Here is a 20,362-nt window from a genome sequence, read left to right as displayed (position 1 = left end):
GAAATTTCGTTTTGGCACTAATGTGAAAACATGACTCTGTGTGCATAGAAGAATTATAGGCAGAAATGTATTGCGTCTTGCTCTGGTGATTTCACAGTTGCAGTAGATGGAAAAGTGGAGCGAATTTTTGGGGGAAGAAGCAGAGGTTTAGCACACACCCATGTGCTTGCCATGTATAGTCATGCACAGTAATTAGAAGCGAGTGGGGTTTTCAGGTTTAAGTCTGTAATGCAAATACATTCAGCATCACTAAGGCTGGTTGCCCCTGCTGGAGTGTAGGCAGTCACAGAGAATACACACGGTGGTGGTCTGAAAAAAAAACAGCTTGGACATGTGCATTTAAATAAATTTAAAAAAAAGGTTTCAGAATGTGTCAGTCTGTAAAAGTGATTTCAAAGTGTAAAAAGAGATTTTCACTTGGCCCGAAAAAAAAAGAGCAGTAAGTGTGCTTTCAAATTGGCAAAGAAATTTCGTTTTGGCACTAATGTGAAAACATGACTCTGTGTGCATAGAAGAATTATAGGCAGAAATGTATTGCGTCTTGCTCTGGTGATTTCACAGTTGCAGTAGATGGAAAAGAGGAGCGAATTTTTGGGGGAAGAAGCAGAGGTTTAGCACACACCCATGTGCTTGCCATGTATAGTCATGCACAGTAATTAGAAGCGAGTGGGGTTTTCAGGTTTAAGTCTGTAATGCAAATACATTCAGCATCACTAAGGCTGGTTGCCCCTGCTGGAGTGTAGGCAGTCACAGAGAATACACACGGTGGTGGTCTGAAAAAAAAACAGCTTGGACATGTGCATTTAAATAAATTTAAAAAAAAGGTTTCAGAATGTGTCAGTCTGTAAAAGTGATTTCAAAGTGTAAAAAGAGATTTTCACTTGGCCCGAAAAAAAAAGAGCAGTAAGTGTGCTTTCAAATTGGCAAAGAAATTTCGTTTTGGCACTAATGTGAAAACATGACTCTGTGTGCATAGAAGAATTATAGGCAGAAATGTATTGCGTCTTGCTCTGGTGATTTCACAGTTGCAGTAGATGGAAAAGAGGAGCGAATTTTTGGGGGAAGAAGCAGAGGTTTAGCACACACCCATGTGCTTGCCATGTATAGTCATGCACAGTAATTAGAAGCGAGTGGGGTTTTCAGGTTTAAGTCTGTAATGCAAATACATTCAGCATCACTAAGGCTGGTTGCCCCTGCTGGAGTGTAGGCAGTCACAGAGAATACACACGGTGGTGGTCTGAAAAAAAAACAGCTTGGACATGTGCATTTAAATAAATTTTAAAAAAAAGGTTTCAGAATGTGTCAGTCTGTAAAAGTGATTTCAAATTGAAAAAAGAGATATACACTTGCCCCCGAAAAAAAAAGAGCAGTAAGTGTGCTTTCAAATTGGCAAAGAAATTTCGTTTTGGGACTAATGTGAAAACATGACTCTGTGTGCATAGAAGAATTATAGGCAGAAATGTATTGCGTCTTGCTCTGGTGATTTCACAGTTGCAGTAGATGGAAAAGAGGAGCGAATTTTTGGGGGAAGAAGCAGAGGTTTAGCACACACCCATGTGCTTGCCATGTATAGTCATGCACAGTAATTAGAAGCGAGTGGGGTTTTCAGGTTTAAGTCTGTAATGCAAATACATTCAGCATCACTAAGGCTGTTTGCCCCTGCTGGAGTGTAGGCAGTCACAGAGAATGCACACGGTGGTGGTCTGAAAAAAAAACTGCTTGGACATGTGCATTTAAATAAATTAAAAAAAAAGGTTTCAGAATGTGTCAGTCTGTAAAAGTGATTTCAAAGTGTAAAAAGAGATTTTCACTTGGCCCCGAAAAAAAAAGAGCAGTAAGTGTGCTTTCAAATTGGCAAAGAAATTTCGTTTTGGCACTAATGTGAAAACATGACTCTGTGTGCATAGAAGAATTATAGGCAGAAATGTATTGCGTCTTGCTCTGGTGATTTCACAGTTGCAGTAGATGGAAAAGAGGAGCGAATTTTTGGGGGAAGAAGCAGAGGTTTAGCACACACCCATGTGCTTGCCATGTATAGTCATGCACAGTAATTAGAAGCGAGTGGGGTTTTCAGGTTTAAGTCTGTAATGCAAATACATTCAGCATCACTAAGGCTGGTTGCCCCTGCTGGAGTGTAGGCAGTCACAGAGAATGCACACGGTGGTGGTCTGAAAAAAAAACTGCTTGGACATGTGCATTTAAATAAATTAAAAAAAAAGGTTTCAGAATGTGTCAGTCTGTAAAAGTGATTTCAAATTGAAAAAAGAGATATACACTTGCCCCCGAAAAAAAAAGAGCAGTAAGTGTGCTTTCAAATTGGCAAAGAAATTTCGTTTTGGCACTAATGTGAAAACATGACTCTGTGTGCATAGAAGAATTATAGGCAGAAATGTATTGCGTCTTGCTCTGGTGATTTCACAGTTGCAGTAGATGGAAAAGAGGAGCGAATTTTTGGGGGAAGAAGCAGAGGTTTAGCACACACCCATGTGCTTGCCATGTATAGTCATGCACAGTAATTAGAAGCGAGTGGGGTTTTCAGGTTTAAGTCTGTAATGCAAATACATTCAGCATCACTAAGGCTGGTTGCCCCTGCTGGAGTGTAGGCAGTCACAGAGAATACACACGGTGGTGGTCTGAAAAAAAAACAGCTTGGACATGTGCATTTAAATAAATTTAAAAAAAAAGGTTTCAGAATGTGTCAGTCTGTAAAAGTGATTTCAAAGTGTAAAAAGAGATTTTCACTTGGCCCGAAAAAAAAAGAGCAGTAAGTGTGCTTTCAAATTGGCAAAGAAATTTCGTTTTGGCACTAATGTGAAAACATGACTCTGTGTGCATAGAAGAATTATAGGCAGAAATGTATTGCGTCTTGCTCTGGTGATTTCACAGTTGCAGTAGATGGAAAAGAGGAGCGAATTTTTGGGGGAAGAAGCAGAGGTTTAGCACACACCCATGTGCTTGCCATGTATAGTCATGCACAGTAATTAGAAGCGAGTGGGGTTTTCAGGTTTAAGTCTGTAATGCAAATACATTCAGCATCACTAAGGCTGGTTGCCCCTGCTGGAGTGTAGGCAGTCACAGAGAATACACACGGTGGTGGTCTGAAAAAAAAACAGCTTGGTTTCATAATGTGACAGTTTGTTATACAGATTTTCACTTGCCCAAAAAAAAAGAGGAGTTTGTGTGCATTCAAATTGGCAAAGAAATTTCGTTTTGTGACTATTGTGAAAAGAAATGTAGTAATATATTTAAATTCAATAAAGAATTTTTTTTTTAGTTTTTTTGCAGGTATTGCTGAAGAACAGTGAACAAAATTTAAGATGCCTACAAAATCTCGAGTTCAAAAAACGCTAAAAAAAAAACTATATTTGAGGACAACTGGAGGACCAAAGTTAGTAGAAGATGCTGATGTTGGGAAAAAGAAAAAATCTTCTGGTAAGCAAAAAAGACAATTCCTAAACAAAATATTGAAAACAAACAAAAATGTACAAAATGTCTGTTCTCGGAAAAATGTAACAAAACCTACAGAACAGCAAAAAATTGAGGATTTAGTTAATGCAAATATACCTTCTGCAATTGAAAAGTTTAACATAAACAGAAAAACAGCATTTAAAGAGATACGTAGAAAAATGTTTCAGAGAAGAGTTATGTCCAATTTGATAAAGGATATAAAGAAATATAAGCAAAAGGCTAAATATTATAAGAGAAAAAAAGAAATTGAAGCCATTGCAGCAAAGGCATTAGAATTAAAAAGGAAACTATTCATATTAATTTTGAATAGGATGCGTACATTAGATAAAATGGTTAATGTACTGAAATCACAAAGCAAAAGCAAAAGAGTAGTGAACAGAACAAATTTTTGTAAAGTGTTTTTAGGAAAGTGGATGCATAGCTCAAGTAGTGAACCTTTTTTTAATGAAGAGAGCTATTTTCAAAGTAATAGTTTGCTGCATGCAGTTGACACCAGAGGTCGTTCATACGAAGTAAAAAATGGTTGCATAATGGAGAAGGAGATAATGGTTCCAAGAGATGAGGTACAAGTGATGGCAGATGAGGCAATGGGGAGACGTCCTAAAGCCCCAGTGTACACTTGGAATTGTAGTAGTATTTGCACTGTGCGTCAGGAATCTATTGACAGATTTCGAGAGTTTCTAAGAGAATATAGTAAAAAAAGTGTAAAACAAAAGATTAAGGTGCTTCAAAGTCTGGATCCATGCAGAGTGAGAGAGAATACTGGTTTGCAGGGTCATTCTCTTGCTTGTCTATCTAGAAAAGTGTGCAATAGTGTTTTCCATCATTTTAGGATGCTGGCTGTTCATCATACTGAAATGAGAAAGTTTGTGAGACGGTTGTATTTTGCCAAAAGTCCAGCAATAAAGTTAAATGAATTGAATAGGGCTCTGTTCCGAGGAACGGTATCAGATGTAGAGAAGGTTGTTGATGAAATTCAGTTTTGTTACTTTGGTCCTGAACAAAACAGTGCAGAGAAGGACACAGTAAATGAGGCAGAAGTGGAAGAGAATGTAGAACCTTGTGTAAGTAAGACATTTAATGATCACATAACAAAATTTGCAATAGTCTCTAATGAAAGACCAAATGTTACTTGTATTTGTTGCCGCAGAACTCATTATAGAAAACAAACTAGGAATGTTGATCTCTACAGAAAGAGTGAAAATGAAGATAATTATAAGTGGATGGATTTTGCAACATATATATTTCTTGAAAATTGTTTTGAATTGGGTGAAGATCAGCGTATTTGTAAATACTGCTACAACAAGTTAGAGGAAAATAGAATGCCGACCAGAGCTGTACATAATAATTTAGAATTGGATGCTATTCCTGCTGAACTTTCTGAATTAAATACATATGAGTCTATACTCATTCAATGTGTTCATCCGTTCCAGACCATAGTACGTATGGAGCCCAAAACTGGTAAATTACCTCCTTCAGATTTAGTGAGAGGTTTAAAAGGTAGAGTGGTGTATTTGCCCTTGGATTTGAAAAAAAATATGGAAACTATTGATGCGGATACTTTGGAAACTGAACCATTAATTATTCTGGTTAATGGTGTACCTACAAAGAATAAGAAGATTTGGCAGGAGCTGGTAGATGTGCGGAAAGTACAAAGAGCAAATTTGTATTTGAAAAAAAATAACAAATGGTATGAATCAATTTATATAGTAGAAGAAGAAGAAGAAGAAGATTTACAAGGAGATACAGAAACACCAAGTGGACAAATTGAAAAAGTGGACAAGTCAAAGGAAGAAGAAATTTATGAACATTTTAGCATACATCCTCTCCATTCGAAAGAAGTTATGGGAGACAATATTGATCTCTTTCAGATGAAGAAAGCAAAAGGAAATCCCGTGAGTGTATGGGAGGAGAGCTTGGAAGCTCGATGTTTTCCCCAGCTGTTTCCTAAAGGAAAAGGAGGACGATACGATGAACGTCCGGAACAGATTCCAGCTTCTGAGTATCGGACTACAAGACTATATGCTGAAGATCCCAGATTTCGACAAAGTATCCCTTATTTGTTCCATCTTTTATTTGAAAGCGACTTGTCTGCACTGTCTTATGCAGTAAATCACATTTTAAAAAGTGGAGTACATTTACAAAATGTGTCTGCTAAGGATTTTATGGAGAAAGTGCAGCACCGAGATGATCATTTGGAAACACAACTGATCAATCTGATGGCTTGTCAGCGTGGGACAAATGAATATTGGTACCGACGCCATGGTGAACTAAAATGCATGTTACGCAATTTAGGAACACCAACATGGTTCCTTACCCTAAGCTGCGCCGAGTACGCTTGGGATGATTTACTGGATTTTCTACGAGAGGCCAATTCAAACATTGAAAACATCGAATACAAGACAGCAGGAGAACTGTGCTCATTGGATCCGGTTAATGTTTGCAGATATTTCAATCATAGATTTGAGGCTATGATGTCCTTCATCTGCAATAAAAAAAATCCACCCCTTGGAGAAGTAGTGGATTTCTTTTGGAGAAAAGAGTACCAGGCAAGAGGTGCTCCTCATATTCATATGCTGCTGTGGATCAAGGATGCCCCAAAGTTTGGAACAGATACTGATGAAGCAGTGTTATCTTACATTGAAGAATATGCAACATGTGCTATACCTAAAAGCACAGAAGAGTACAAGTTAAAGGAGCAAGTTCTACGTTTCCAAAGTCATCGGTGTGGAAAATACTGTCGACGGAAATACAAGAGCAAAGAAAAATACTACACTAAATGTCGATTTGGATTTCCTAGACCTGTTCTTACAAATGGAAGAGTCAACAGTTTTATGTCAGCTGTGAGACATACTATCACAAGAAAATCACCTAAGAATACCTACAACCTTAAAAGAAAAGAAGAATCAAAAAATATAAATGACTACAACCCAGTCATTTTATCCATGTGGAACGCTAACATGGATATACAGTATGTTGCTGACAATTCCATTGCTGTTGCTCGATATGTAACGTCTTACATTACGAAATCAGAAAAAACAGAATTGAAGGAAATGTGGGAAGAGATTTCTCACGAGAAGACTGTCAGTAAGAAGCTGTACAGTTTCAGTTTGAAGATGTTATCGCATCGAGAAATTGGATCCTACGAATGTTCAGATAGATTATCTTCTGCAAGTCTCTACTCGAAGTCAAGAAGAATAATTTGGGCAAGTTTAGGCCTTGCAGCAATGAGAAATCGGGTACTGAAATCTGTTGGAGAAATTGAATATTTGGCACAGTTCGAACCTGAAAGTACAGATATATTGAAAACAAACATGTTGGACACATATTATCCCAAGAGAAGTCATCATCTGGAGAACATGTGTCTCTATGAAGTGCTGCAGAACTACATTTATTCACGGAAAGCTGCAGAAGACATCAATAATGGAAAATATAAAGTCGTTGGTGAAGAAGGATGTTTGGTGAAGCAAACCAAAGGAAGTTTGATAAATCACCGGAAGCTGAGTTGCGACACTACCGACAAGAAAGAATTTTACTACTTGGCTCTTTTACAGTTGTTTAAACCATGGCGTTCAGAGGATGAACTACTGGGAGAATTCCAGAGCTATGAAGATTCTTTTAATGCTTGCAAAGACAGCATACAATGCAGTACATTCTCAACTTATCTGCAAATGTTAAATGAAGAAATTGAACAGGAAACTACAATTGCAGCAGAAATTGCTAGAGACAGTTCTCAGGACAGCCAAAGTTCAGGAACATACAGTCAAGATCCCCTAGGACAACCAATCGTTGAAAATGAAGCATCAATAGCCATGAATGAAGTGGAAACGGCTATGAATCAAGCTCAAGAAGAATTTATAGACTTAGAAAATTTGGAAAGACAACTGAATCAAGAGCAGCAACAAATTTATGAAGAGATCAAAAACAAAATTGAACACGGATTTCTACATGAAAAAAAAGAGTGCTCATGCACATCATTTCATCCAATCAGGATGTATGTAAGCGGACAAGCTGGCACTGGAAAAAGTTTCCTAATTAAAGTCATCAGAAGCTACCTAAAACAAAAAACAGATTCTACTTTGTCTTGTGTGGTTACTGCTCCAACTGGGTTAGCAGCATATAACATAAAAGGAATCACCTTACATCGTTTGCTAATGTTACCAGTGGAGCATGAGAACAAAATACAATTCAACAAGCTAACTGGAGAAGCATGCTTGGAAGTTTCAAGAGTATTGAAGAAGATGCAAGTTCTCATTATTGATGAGGTGAGCATGGTATCAAACTTAATGCTTGCCTTTGTGCATTTAAGAATGCAGCAAATTTTGAAGACAGACTATGACGTGTTATTTGGTGGAAAACACGTCATCGTTTTTGGGGATCTTTTGCAACTTACTCCGGTTAAAGGACAACCAGTGTTTAATACTGTGACACATGAAGACACGAAGAAGTCATTGGGAAGCATCGGTAATACAAATATTTGGTCCTTCTTTGAGTACAAGGAACTTACAACTAATATGAGGCAAGCAAACGATGAAGAATATGGAAGTATTCTGAAAGATATCAGGATTGGACTACTCACAGAAGCTGGCAAAAAAGCATTACAGACTCGGCTGCTACATAATTTATTTCCAAAGGAAGAAATAGTTGCAGAGAAGATATACAAGAACATTGCAGAAAACAAAAGTGTCATCTGCTTAATGCCAACTCTACGTGAATGCTCAATATTCAATGAGGAGCTTTTGAAATTGGAAAAGGAAGAGATCATGAAATTGGAAGCAGTGGACAAAATTGAGGATGGAAGAATTACTGTCACAGTAACAGGCAAACTGAAAAATAAATTGGACTCACTAGAGAAGAACATCTCCAAAACAGCAGGATTAGAAAAAAATCTATATGTTTGCATGAACTGTAGAGTGTTTTTAAGGAGAAATTTGGATGTTGAAAAAGGCTTAGTAAATGGAGCGATGGGAAGAGTTGTGGGTTTTATTAATTATCAGAAAAAAGATGGAATTGAATGGTTAAAAATAAAATTTGATCAGATAGAGGAAGTTAAAGACATTTGTCGTTGTTCAGTTCGTTTCATGCTTGTGAAAGACTTATATGTACGTAGGAAGCAGTTTCCGTTTTCTCTAGCATATGCTGTAACTATTCACAAGTCTCAAGGATTGACTGTAGATTGTGCATTTGTGAACATTGGATCTAGTGTGTTCAAAGAAGGTATGGCATATGTTGCTTTGTCACGAGTCAAAACATTATCAGGTTTATTCATGATAGACTTCGATGACTCAAAAGTTAGTGCTGATACAAACTGTGTAAAGGAGTATAATAGATTAAGAAGAAGCTATGCTCCTCATTTAGGTCAGTATCCTGTGTTGGAGAAACGTGTAGTTTCTCGTAAAAGGAGAAATGAGAATATCTGTAATGAAGATGTAGAGAAGAGGAAAAAAAAGAGGAGTGATGTAATTGCAAGCAAAAAGAATAAGGAAAATGAAGAACAGGTTGTAGGATGTCATTTTGAAAATAGCTCTGGTGTCAACTGCTACGCAAATGTAGTGCTGAATGTTGCTTTTTATCTGGAAAGTTTGCAAGAGCAGATAATAATAAATCAGGGAAAAAGATTCTGTTCAGAGCTCAGTCTCCTTTTTCAAAAGCTGAGTAAAGATAAAACTCAAATAGAAAGTGCTACTGATATTAGAAAACTTTTAGATGTATGTTCAGGACGAACACAGTTTTCTCAAAATGAACAGCAAGATGCTCACGAATTTTTGATGTATTTTCTTCAGGTAGTGGAAGAAGAAGGAGTTCCCATTGACATTTTTTTTGGTCTCTCTTATAAATGGGAACATAGTTGTGATAATTGTTATAATATAAGTGGTTCTATTGTTGATAATGAAAGGTTTATTTATTTGACATTGCCAGAGAGTAAAACAGTCACTTTTGCAAACTTAGTTAAAGATGCTAATCATAGCATGAAATGTGGTGAGTGTAATTCTGACATGTTATCAACATTAATTTTAAGGGAATACGGACAGTATGTAATTTTAATGATGCAACGATGTAGAGCTGATGGATCAAAATTGGATACTTTAATAAAGAAGTTTACAGGACAGCAATTATCAATTTCAGGAAAAACTTTTGTAACTGTTGCAATAATTTTCCATGATGGACCTACTGTTACTTCTGGACATTACACAGTTTATCTAAAATGTGAAAAAGGATGGACACTGTGTAATGATTCCCAATTGATTTTCAAACAACGTTTGCCTTTTGATTTAGCAAATTCCTATCTAATCTTCCTGAAACCTAAATTTTAGAGAGACTTGGCAAGATCTGGACAAAATAATTTTACCATTTTACAGGATTACCATTGCAATTTTGTAGAAAAAAGATTTTTAAAATTATCATTTGGCCTAAAGGAAAGATAACCAATTGTAATGTGGACTTTTTAAATTTTTAATGCAATTTTGAAAAACCAATAATTTAGAGATTATCGGTAACTTCTGCACATTTTAAATTTTGGAATGTTATTGGACTGCCACTGGAAATTTTTTCAAAAATAATTTCAAAAATTACTATTTGGCCATGTGGAAAAGTAAGCAATTCTATTGTGGACTAAATAAATTATTCGAAAAATTTTCGTGAACCAAAATGTTACAGAGAATCGGTGAGATCTGGACAGATTAAACTTTAGAATTTTAATGGTTTTCCCTTGGAAATTTATTCCAGGGAAAGAATAAAAAATACTATTTGGCCTAAAGGAAATAAAATCAGATGTATTTTGGAGTTATTTGAGATATATTATTGTGAATGTACTTCTGAAACAAAAATATCAGACGGTATTTTAAAGAAAAAAGTATTGTTTTTAGATGACATTTTTTAAGAATAATATGCATTTCTGTAATGATAAGTTTAAGTGAGAAGAGATTCTGGGCTTTTTTAATACAATCTTTGAGATTGTTATTTTTTTTTGCCCGCTGTAAAATGATGAATGCAATTGCTTTCACAATTTATAGTGAAATGCAATATATTCTGAAAACAGCAAAAATAAGGCAAAAATATTTTTTGGGAAAAAATGTAAATATGTGTACTGTATTATAAAATGTTTTAAAAATATTAATACTTTTTTCTTTTTTTTCAGATCGATATAGAAAATTTTCGTAAACTACAACCATTTTAAAAACTATTTTTTAAAAAAACAAATGAATAAATATTTTTTTCAGTGAGTATGGTAAGTCAATAGTAATAATTGTAGTCTTTCAAGGACCTTGTAATGTGAAAAATGATTTTTAGTGTTTTTTTTAAAAAATAAAAAAAAAGGTACGCTTACCGTACGCGTACGGTAAAAAAAAAAAGTTTTTTAAAAAAAATGTAAAAAAAAGATGAAAGATAAGGTTGGCTCTTAAAAGAACCGTTGTGTTCATGCAGGGACAGAGGAAAGGAACCATGGGAAAATCATTCAAAGCTACAAATGTGCTGATCTATTTTGTTATTCACTAGGGAAACACTGGTCTCCCTATAACAAATTAGAGCTTTACAAAATGTGCAATGAATATCAACCTTCCGAAATCGAGGGTTCATTTCCAGAGGGCCAGCAAAAGGAGATTCTCCCCCCACAGATGAAGGGCTCACCTGAGCTGCAGAAGAAGGAGTAAGCTCTGCAGGTGATGGTCCAGGCTGAGCTGCTGTGGATGTACTGGCTCGTCTTTCTGAAGAGTTACCTCCAAAAAGTTGAGCATGTGTCCTTTTGTGTACATCCTTGAGGTGCCTCATCATGGTGTGATTCCCAAAGGAATACTTCCTGTCAGGATTACCTCTAGAAAGTACACGCTGACACAGCTTGCAAGTAACTAAGGGTGCATTCACCTTTTGCTGGCCTTCTGGAAAAGTAAAATAATCCCAAACATAAGAAGGTTTTACTTTCCTCGCTCTCTGCCTCAAGACAGTGCTGCTGGTGCTAGCCTCACTCTCAGAAGAGCTCTGCTGTTCTGCCATCGTATCCCAAAGACAAACCAGCTCCTTCTCCCAAGGGATCACAAGCAGAAATGAGGGGAATGGGTGTGGTGTAGGAGAGTTCTAGAACTGAAAGTAGTTTCAACCAATCAAAAGTTGTGTTTCAAGATCACATGACCTACCGTACGCTTACGGTACGCTTACGGTGCGCTTACGGCAAAAAGTACGCGTGCGCGTAAAAAAGACACGCGCTTGCGCACATGCGCATAACAGTCATTTCCCGGCACTTCCGCGTAACGTGCGCGTGTTGCGTAAGCGCGCACGCGTCCCACGCGCAGTACGCGCGGCTACGCAAAGTGCGTAACTATACGCAAGCAGCGTAGATAGATTACGGACGTTGCGTAAACCGTACGCTTACCGTGAGCTTACGGTACGCGTACTATAAAAAAAAAAAAAAAAAAATCTGGAAATAAATTTTACATGTTTATTTTAAAAAATATATATAAAAAAAATATTTAAGGATTTTAAAAATTAAAGCATAGTCTTTATAAAAGATAAGAAAATTAAAATAAAAATATGTTTGAAAAAAATGAAGAATATAAAAAAAAAATAGCATTTAAAAAACCTTGCAAATTCACTGAAAAAACCATGGGTTTCACACACGTTATAGTTAGGAATTAGCATTTAAAAAACCTTGCAAATTCAATGAAAAAACCATGGGTTTCACACACGTTATAGTTAGGAATTAGCATTTAAAAAACCTTAGAAATTCACTGAAAAAACCATAGGTTTCACACACGTTATAGTTAGGAATTAGCATTTAAAAAACCTTAGAAATTCAGTGAAAAAACCATAGGTTTCACACATGTTATAGTTAGCTGGACATTTTACTCGTAAAAAACCAATGAAATTGCCCCGTTATAGTTAGTTCAGCTAACTATAACTCGCGCGCCCGCAATGCACTGCTGATGACGTCACATATTACATCACTCATGACATGGTCAGTGACATCACTCATGACATCACTGATGACATCTCAAATGACATCACTGATGACATCACTGATGACATCATCTAGTGAATGTGTGTTATTCTGAAAATTAAATATGTTTTATATATGTATATCTCATGGTCGATGGAAGAATAAATGGGTATATAAGTGTCTAAATGGATGATTTGTTTTTGAAAAATTGATTGTGTAACTGACTGATTAAGTGTATCATAGTGAATACATGGCTTAGTGAATAATGTTTAAATATGTAAATATCTGTATCAGTCTCTCACTTTGTGTATAAGTGGCTGCATGGGTTGGTGAGTAGCTACATGGGTGCCTATTTAGGTTATTAGTTGTTTTTTTGAGTATCAGTCTGAGTGTCTGCATGGTTCGGTGGGGGGTATTACGTAGTGCATCGGTGCATGAATGAGTGACTCACTGTTTGTATGTGTTGAACACAGCATGTGTGCAGGACTGTATGGGTGGATGAGTGTGTGTATGGGTGTGTTAGTGAGTGAATGACTGTCTCAATAGTGTCTTCAGGAGTAACTACATACGTTTTAAACTAGTATATGTGACTATTGGTGTATATATGTGAGTATATGTGAAAGTGAGAGATTGAAAGAGTTCCTGTATGAATAAGTATGTGTTTCTATAAGTGATTGTTTAAAAGACTAAGTATGTGTAAGTTTCCGTAGAAGTAAGTGTGGTGGTGTGTGTATAACTGTATATGCAAGTAAATGTATGTTTGATTCTTTATTAGCATGAGTGACTATGTGTGTGAGTAACTCTATGGATGAGTGGCATTGTGTAACAGGATGTATAGATGTATGAGTACATATGATGAGTGAGTACATGTATGAGTGACTGTATAGGACTGTTGGTGAATGAGTGGATGTGTATGTGGATCTTAGAATTACTGAAGAGGTTGTTGTAACTGGTATTGGTATGTCCATTGTTTTGAAATTTTTAGTCTCTATTTTTGAATGTGTGTATCAAAGCTTATATTAAGGTGAGAGGAGGTCTGCCACTCTATCACAAGGATGATGTCATCAGTGATGTCATCAGTGATGTCATTTGAGATGTCATCAGTGATGTCATGAGTGATGTCACTGACCATGTCATGAGTGATGTAATATGTGACGTCATCAGCAGTGCATTGCGGGCGCGCGAGTTATAGTTAGCTGAACTAACTATAACGGGGCAATTTCATTGGTTTTTTACGAGTAAAATGTCCAGCTAACTATAACATGTGTGAAACCTATGGTTTTTTCACTGAATTTCTAAGGTTTTTTAAATGCTAATTCCTAACTATAACGTGTGTGAAACCTATGGTTTTTTCAGTGAATATATATATATATATATATATTCAATGTCAGTGAACCATGTATCAAAGAGGCCGGGTGGGTCTTTACATCTCTTCCCTTGTTAGTGACCAACCAAACTCAGTTCATTGTGTCAGTAGGTCGATGGTTGTAAATCTCCAAACATATTTTTTAAGTCACTGTTAGGGGGCAGGTTTTGTCCGGAGATGGCATTTCTGGCTTCTTGACTGCACTTCCTCTCTTTCCCTTCGGAGTACCTGGGTACGCCCTTTCATGGTCCTTGCACTGTCGGCGGTTATCTGGGTCTCATGTCCCAGGAAACGGGCTCCCAGTGTGACTCCGTCAGAATGGTCTTGGGCACGGGTCATTTGAGTATTATATCCGTACTTCCAGTCATTTAGGTGGTCTTTCTCTTATCCACTTGGCTGGTACTCCTTGCTCACCTTCTTGAACCAGGATATGTTTCAGGTCATTACAGTCGCCCCTTTGGTGGCAGTGACTATGGTCTCTTGGATGCTGGTATCTGGCCAGCGCTGCTTCTCAAATGGTGTCCCGAATTTCCATCCAGGGTCTCGGTCTCTGATCACTACTCAGTCTCCAACCTTCACCGTTAGCACTTCAGACCGCCTTGCCAACTGGCCCGGTTGTATAGTACTCTCTGCTTCACTTATGCTGCCGTCACACCCAATGTGGCCGGCAACCATGTGTTCCCTGCAGTGATACTGTCTCGGGTGGGTGGCAGAAACATGAGCTCCATGGAGGAACACACTGTGAAGCTATGTGGAGTCTGCTCGTATGCCCACAAGAACCGATACAGGAAACACTCGAGGTTTTCTTCTCCCTGGTGGACCACAATCCTGAGCGTCTTGCTTAACATGTAAATTAAGCGATCAACTTTGTAATTGGCCTAAGGCCACTGGGATGTGATTCTTCGGTAGCAAATCACAAAGGAGTCCATGTACTCTTTGAACTCTTGTCCCTGAAAGGGCAGTCCATTGTCTGTTTTTATTTCCTCCAGCAGGCTGAAAGTCGCAAACACCTTCTTCAGGATAAGTTTTACTTTGTGAAAAGCTGTCAACAACCTCAGTTCTACCACTGGGTGTTTGGAATGACTGTCCATCATGAGCACAGTTGTCCTTTGTTGTAATCCAAATGAAGGTCCGTACTTCTAGCGTAGATTAGTTAAGTTCTTTTATTAAGTTGTTACATGTATAAAAGAGGAAACAAGGGAAACCCCACCAGGAGCAACTGTCCTGCTGCTCAGCCCCATACCCAACTGACACTCACAGACATCCAACATTCCATCCATCCAACATTCCACGCCACACTCATTCTGGCTGCGCAGCAGATAAACGTAAGTTACAACATCCTTCCATCTAGAAAGCTCCCAAAGTCCATACACACATGGGTGCAGGAGTCTAAGCATGGTTTTTTGGTCATCACTGGCACTGGACACACTCTTCTTCCCGTTATAATGCTTGGTATGCAGCCCTGTACCTCTTCATCCTTCAGGCTGTCCATCCCAGGAAACCCCATTTTGCTCCTGAGCTATGCCTTGGTCTCTGCAGCTCTCTGATGGCCCTGTTCTGCCAAATCAACCATTAGACTTCACAGTGCTTGGAGCACCACAATTTGTCGGCCACAAAGTAGGAGCCCTCCCTCACAAATGGGTCATCACCAATTCCTCTGGGGGTTTCCAGGTCTTGGCTTTCTCCAGGAAATGCTTCCATTTCTGGTGGTGTAATGCTACAAACACCTTTTGCAGGTGTCCGTATTTGACTGTTGGAGCTTGAAATTCCTCTACTGTCATAGTTTTCGGACACACTTCTAGGACCACCAGGCACGCGAATGCTGAGATCGGGGGGTGTGCTGTCGGGACAGGTAGTCGTGGGTGTAGGAAATTGGGTTACTGGTTGAGGGGAATGGAATTCTACTCAAGCAGCAACCACAATATATGTAAGGGTGAAACAAAAGCAAACCCCAAGTTAACAAGTGCTCTACCATCTGGTTGCTTGGCACAAAGCAGTGAGGCTTAACTTAACTTAGAGGCACTGTTTGAAGTATTTATGTACCAGTTCAAACAGTTATAAAGTGGAAACACAACACAAGAAAAATCCCACACCAAGTTAGAAAAACAGAGTAAAATTTAATAAACAGCACCAAATATCTAATCACTAGAACCAGAGATATGTCATTTCAAAGATTTAAGGTAAGTATAGTGTCTAAAAGCACAAAGTGCCACTCGCGGTTATCCTGTCATGCACGACTGGGTGAAAGTGAAACTAACATGTTCTGGCTAACTGAGATGGAGCACAGGCCCGACACAGGGACCAGGACCCGCTGAAAGAGTAACCTTCAAAAGCCCAGTGCGAAGAGATTTCTATTTGTGGTGAGGAGAAGGGCACGGGGCAGTAGAGCTTTTTTACGGATGGTCATCACTGTTGTGCAAAAGTCTCAGACAATCATTTTTGGAGCTTCACATTGGCAGTCACCACTGGGTGTCAATGATGGAGCTCAAAGTGAAGATCTCCCGGTGCTGGGGGTCACTGGCAGTCGCTGTGGCATGAAGAGTCGATCACACAGGAGCTTCACATTGGCGGTCAGTGTGGGCAGCAAGATCTTGGCACAAACAGGCCTGTTCTTGGTCGTGAAGAGCCCACAACTTCAGGATTCTCCTTTCTTTAAAGGGAGAGCTCAACTGATGCCACACCAAGGGACCAGAACCTCAAAGGCACCTTGTAGGGGATCAGGAACTCACTCAAGCAGAGGCTTGCAGAGCTCAGGCAGGTCCAGTTGCAGGTACAGGCAGCAGGTCATCTGGGACGTTCAGGAGGCCTCTGGAGCTTGTTATGTCCCTATAGCTCAGAACAGGTCAGTCAGCTGCCCCTTGGAGTCCCTTCAGTCTGGGATGAAGGGTGCAGGCACAGTCTTCCTTCTCAGCAAGTAGGTAGCAGGCAGCAGGGCAGCAGGGTAGCAGTCCCTCTGGCAGCAGAGCAGCACAGCAGCCCTTCTTCCGTAGGATCCACTGGTCCAGAGGTGTACTGAATAGTTGGGTCTGAGGGTCCAATATTTATACTTGGTGGCAGCTTTGCTGTAGGAGAAGGTTCTGGAGGTTTCTACCCCCACAGGTGTTTGGAATTTCCTGCCCAGGCCCCAGCCACACCAAGCTCGATATCCCTACCTGCTCCCAATTCAATGTTATCACTTATTAAATGTAATAATGTAACCAAATGTTATCCCATGAGAGAGGCAGGCCTTGCAATAGTGAAAAAGGAATCTAAGAGTTTTTCACTACCAGGACATGTAAAAGTTAAAAGTACATGCCCAACTTTTTAAACACACTGCACCTTGTCTGAAGGCTATGTAGGGCCTGCCCCAAGTGTGATTTATATGTATTAAAACAGAAGGTGTGGCTTGGCAAAAGGTTTATTTTGACAGGTTGAAATGGCAATTTAAAACTGCACACACAGGCTGCAATGGCACAATCAGTGCTGCAGGCCCACTAGTAGCATTTAATTTACAGGACCTGGGTACATGTAGGACCACTGTACAAGGGACTTAAAAGTAAATTAAATGTGCCAATTTAGCGTAAGCCAATTTGACTATGTTTAAAGGAGAGAGCACAAACACTTTAGCACTGATTACCAGCGGTACAGTGTGCAGAGTCCTAAAGGTCAATAAAAATGTGTTCAGCAAAAGTAGAGAAGTAAGGTAAAACATTTGGGGGAAGACCACTCTAAGGCTGACAGGACTAGCTGCAGGATTGCCAACCCCGGGTCTTTATGCCATGTCAAAGGTGTAAAGATTAATCTGGATGGCTCACTTCTGAATCCTCAGTGGGAGATGTCTTGACATGCTAGCAAAGAGCAAGACTAACAGGTTGTGGGCTGTGATCACCCAGAATTGCCAGCAGCATAGATAGAGGTGGAAGTGATGACTGGATGTAAACGGCCTCTCTTTCTATATGCGCCTGGAGAAATTCAGTGGCAATCAGTGCTCTGTTGGCATAAGCAATGGAAACACACATGTGATGGTGATTTTCTTGAATGAGTACCGCTCCCAGCTCCACAGGACTGGCATCTATGATGTGCTCGGTGTTTCAGTGGGGGTGGAAGTTTGTCAACTACTGAGTCCCATTGAGCTGCACTATTATATCATCCATTATTGGTGTTACGTACCTTTCCCGGCGGATCACCTTGTTGGGCAGCCTCTTATCCATGCACTGGCGGATAGGCCTTGACTATTTTGGTTTTGGGTCTACAGGCAATGGCGACACCCATGGTGTAGGGCCTGCCACTTTCTCTATCACCCCTTGTTGCTCCAGTGTATACAGTTACCCTTCCACCTACAGACTCAGGAGGAATGGCACACTCCAGTGCCACAGTGCTCTGGGCCTCACTGTCTGGTCAGTGTACGGTTTGACTTATGTGTTCTTCAGACACTCCAGGCTCTTGAAGAGCTGGTGAAATTCTTTCAGTATCACATCTGCTTGAGCCTTGTGTATGTGTTTGGCAAAAAAACTAGGCCCAAGTCCTCAGCAGTGTGGCACTCTATAAATACCCCGGTACCTTCCAGGATCACATGGAATTTCATAGTCTTGGCCGTGCACCTGTTTTGCCCCCAAAATTCAATAACCCCTGCTAAGGGCAGTGGGTTACGACCTCCATATGGGTAGGTCTTTGTTGCTGTTGGTACTGGGAGCGGACTAGGCTTCAATTCTCTGAACAGGCGCATTTCTATGACATTAACCAACAGCCCTGAGTCGATCAGATATAACTCCTCCATTCCTCCGATGGCGATGGAGCACATTGGTGGTTGTGTCTTCCTGGAGCCAGTCTGGCCTGCAAATAAGATGATGAATACCTCGTCATCATCATCATCACTGCCCCTTGCATCAGATACTGCCCTCCTTGCGGTGGCCACGTCATCCAGTGCATATTTGTCGATGGTAGGTTGAATTGGGTCTTTTGCGCTCTGTCGCTGCTTTGGTAGACCAGGGAACAGTGGTTGGCCTTCCCACAATGTGAAAATGATTTGCACTGAGCCGGGCACACATCTAGGCCACAGTTCCAGTATTTGCCCTACCCAGTGGGCTGTGTTTTTGCTGGCTCTTCATTGATCTGGACCCTTCTGCTGGATATTGCTTGCGTTGATACCTTCACCAGTGCCAGCCCCATTTCTTCAGTCCTGCTGTTTAAGAACTTGTCCGGCCGTGCCAGTACTAGAATGTTTTCATGATTGATACTCAGGCACCTCGAAACAGATATTTGGCACCCTTGGATGATCTGAGCCCAAACCTCCATAGTCTGGTCGTCATCCATGTAAGTTCTGGCCAGCTTTCTCAGCCTTGCATGGAAAGCACAGATATGGGGTGCTTGACACAGCCTGAAATGTGATTAGTCTGGATTTGTTTGTGGATCGAAGTACACGTTTAGTGCTGCCCCTGTGCCTAGGAGGTTTTCAAACATGAGCAGATCTCTTCACCTCCATAGTGCGGAGAAAATGCTTTATCGTGCTGCCTGTTCCATGTGTGCCGCGGAAGTAGTTGTTCAGTCGTTCAACCCACGTCCTTCATCAGGGGCCCACTGTTGCCGGATCGACAAGTTCATTGAATGGTGGCAGTGCCGTCATGGAGGCCTGAGTGATGGTTCCTCTTGGCTGATGCTGTGTGGGCACTTGCTGCTGGGGGTTCGTCCATCATGATTATTGGCACCCCTCAGCTGTGCTGCCCCAGCCCATTCTTTGACAAATTGCGGGTCAGACTTCTCATAACTTGGTGCTATTAGAATCTTACGGCCAAGAGGAACATGCCCCGCCACTAGATACTTTTGTAGGGACATGCTTTCCCATCATTTAGCCAGTTCTGTTCTGGATAGTTTTTCTAGTTTCTTGGATTTTTTACTCACATTCTCAAACTCTAAAAAAGTATTTAGAGGTGTGGCATGTTCCACGTGGCCCTAGTGCCACCACCTGGCATGCAAAGTTCAAGTGTCCCAGCACTTTCTGCACCAACCACCGCTCACCCAGTGCAAGGCTGGACAATGGGGTGGCTTAGGCACATTCTCAATCACAGAGGGTGAGGTTCCATGGCTTGACCCCAGGAGCGGCAAAAGTGTGCCTATGCATACCGGACAGTTGTGGGACACTGGGTTGTGAAGGCCTATTTACTGGAGGAACATTCTGTAGCGTATTCTACAAGAAAGGAGTACTGGCAGGGTTGCAAAGAGTACCTGGCGTCTAAAGCCAAGTGATGACGGAATGACAGGGACGGCTTGGTGGGGAGGAGGGAAGACATGGTGGAGTTGTTGTGGGTCAGGTAGAGAGGGCTTTATCCTCTGTGACATTTGGAGGGAAATAGGCAGGAATTGACTTCTATGGGAAGATGAGGTGGGGATTTGACTCTTGTGGAGGCGAGCTGGGCAGATGGCTGCTGGCAGCTGGTCAAGAGTGCATAGCAGGACGTCCAGCATCAGGAGACTGATCTCTCTGGAATCCCCAGGGTATTGTTGCGGCAGGTGAGAGATGTGTGCTTGTTCACCTGGAAGGTGCAATTATTCAGAGTGCCGTTTGTGTCAATTTTTTCAAGACCTTTAGGATTGCAGAAATGGTTAGGGGAATAGGTTGA

At 40.2% G+C, this 20,362-nt stretch overlaps 1 protein-coding gene across 1 annotated transcript in view; it reads left to right on the top strand.

Moving 5' to 3' along the window:
* Positions 1 to 20,362, top strand: part of LOC146833508 (uncharacterized) — a 51,308-nt gene that overhangs the window by 1,215 nt on the left and 29,731 nt on the right. Inside the window, exon 2 of the mRNA XM_085599904.1 lies at positions 3,275 to 6,565. Coding sequence (XP_085456030.1) covers positions 3,318 to 6,565 — 3,248 coding nt within the window. The 5' untranslated portion in view covers positions 3,275 to 3,317. The remainder of the gene's footprint in view (positions 1 to 3,274; positions 6,566 to 20,362) is intronic.

This window comes from Triturus cristatus, chromosome 4_2, assembly GCF_964204655.1.
Source record: "Triturus cristatus chromosome 4_2, aTriCri1.1, whole genome shotgun sequence".
Taxonomy (NCBI): Eukaryota; Metazoa; Chordata; class Amphibia; order Caudata; family Salamandridae; genus Triturus; species Triturus cristatus.
The sequence above is the reverse complement of the archived record's forward strand: the minus strand, read 5'-3'. Positions and strand labels throughout refer to the sequence as shown.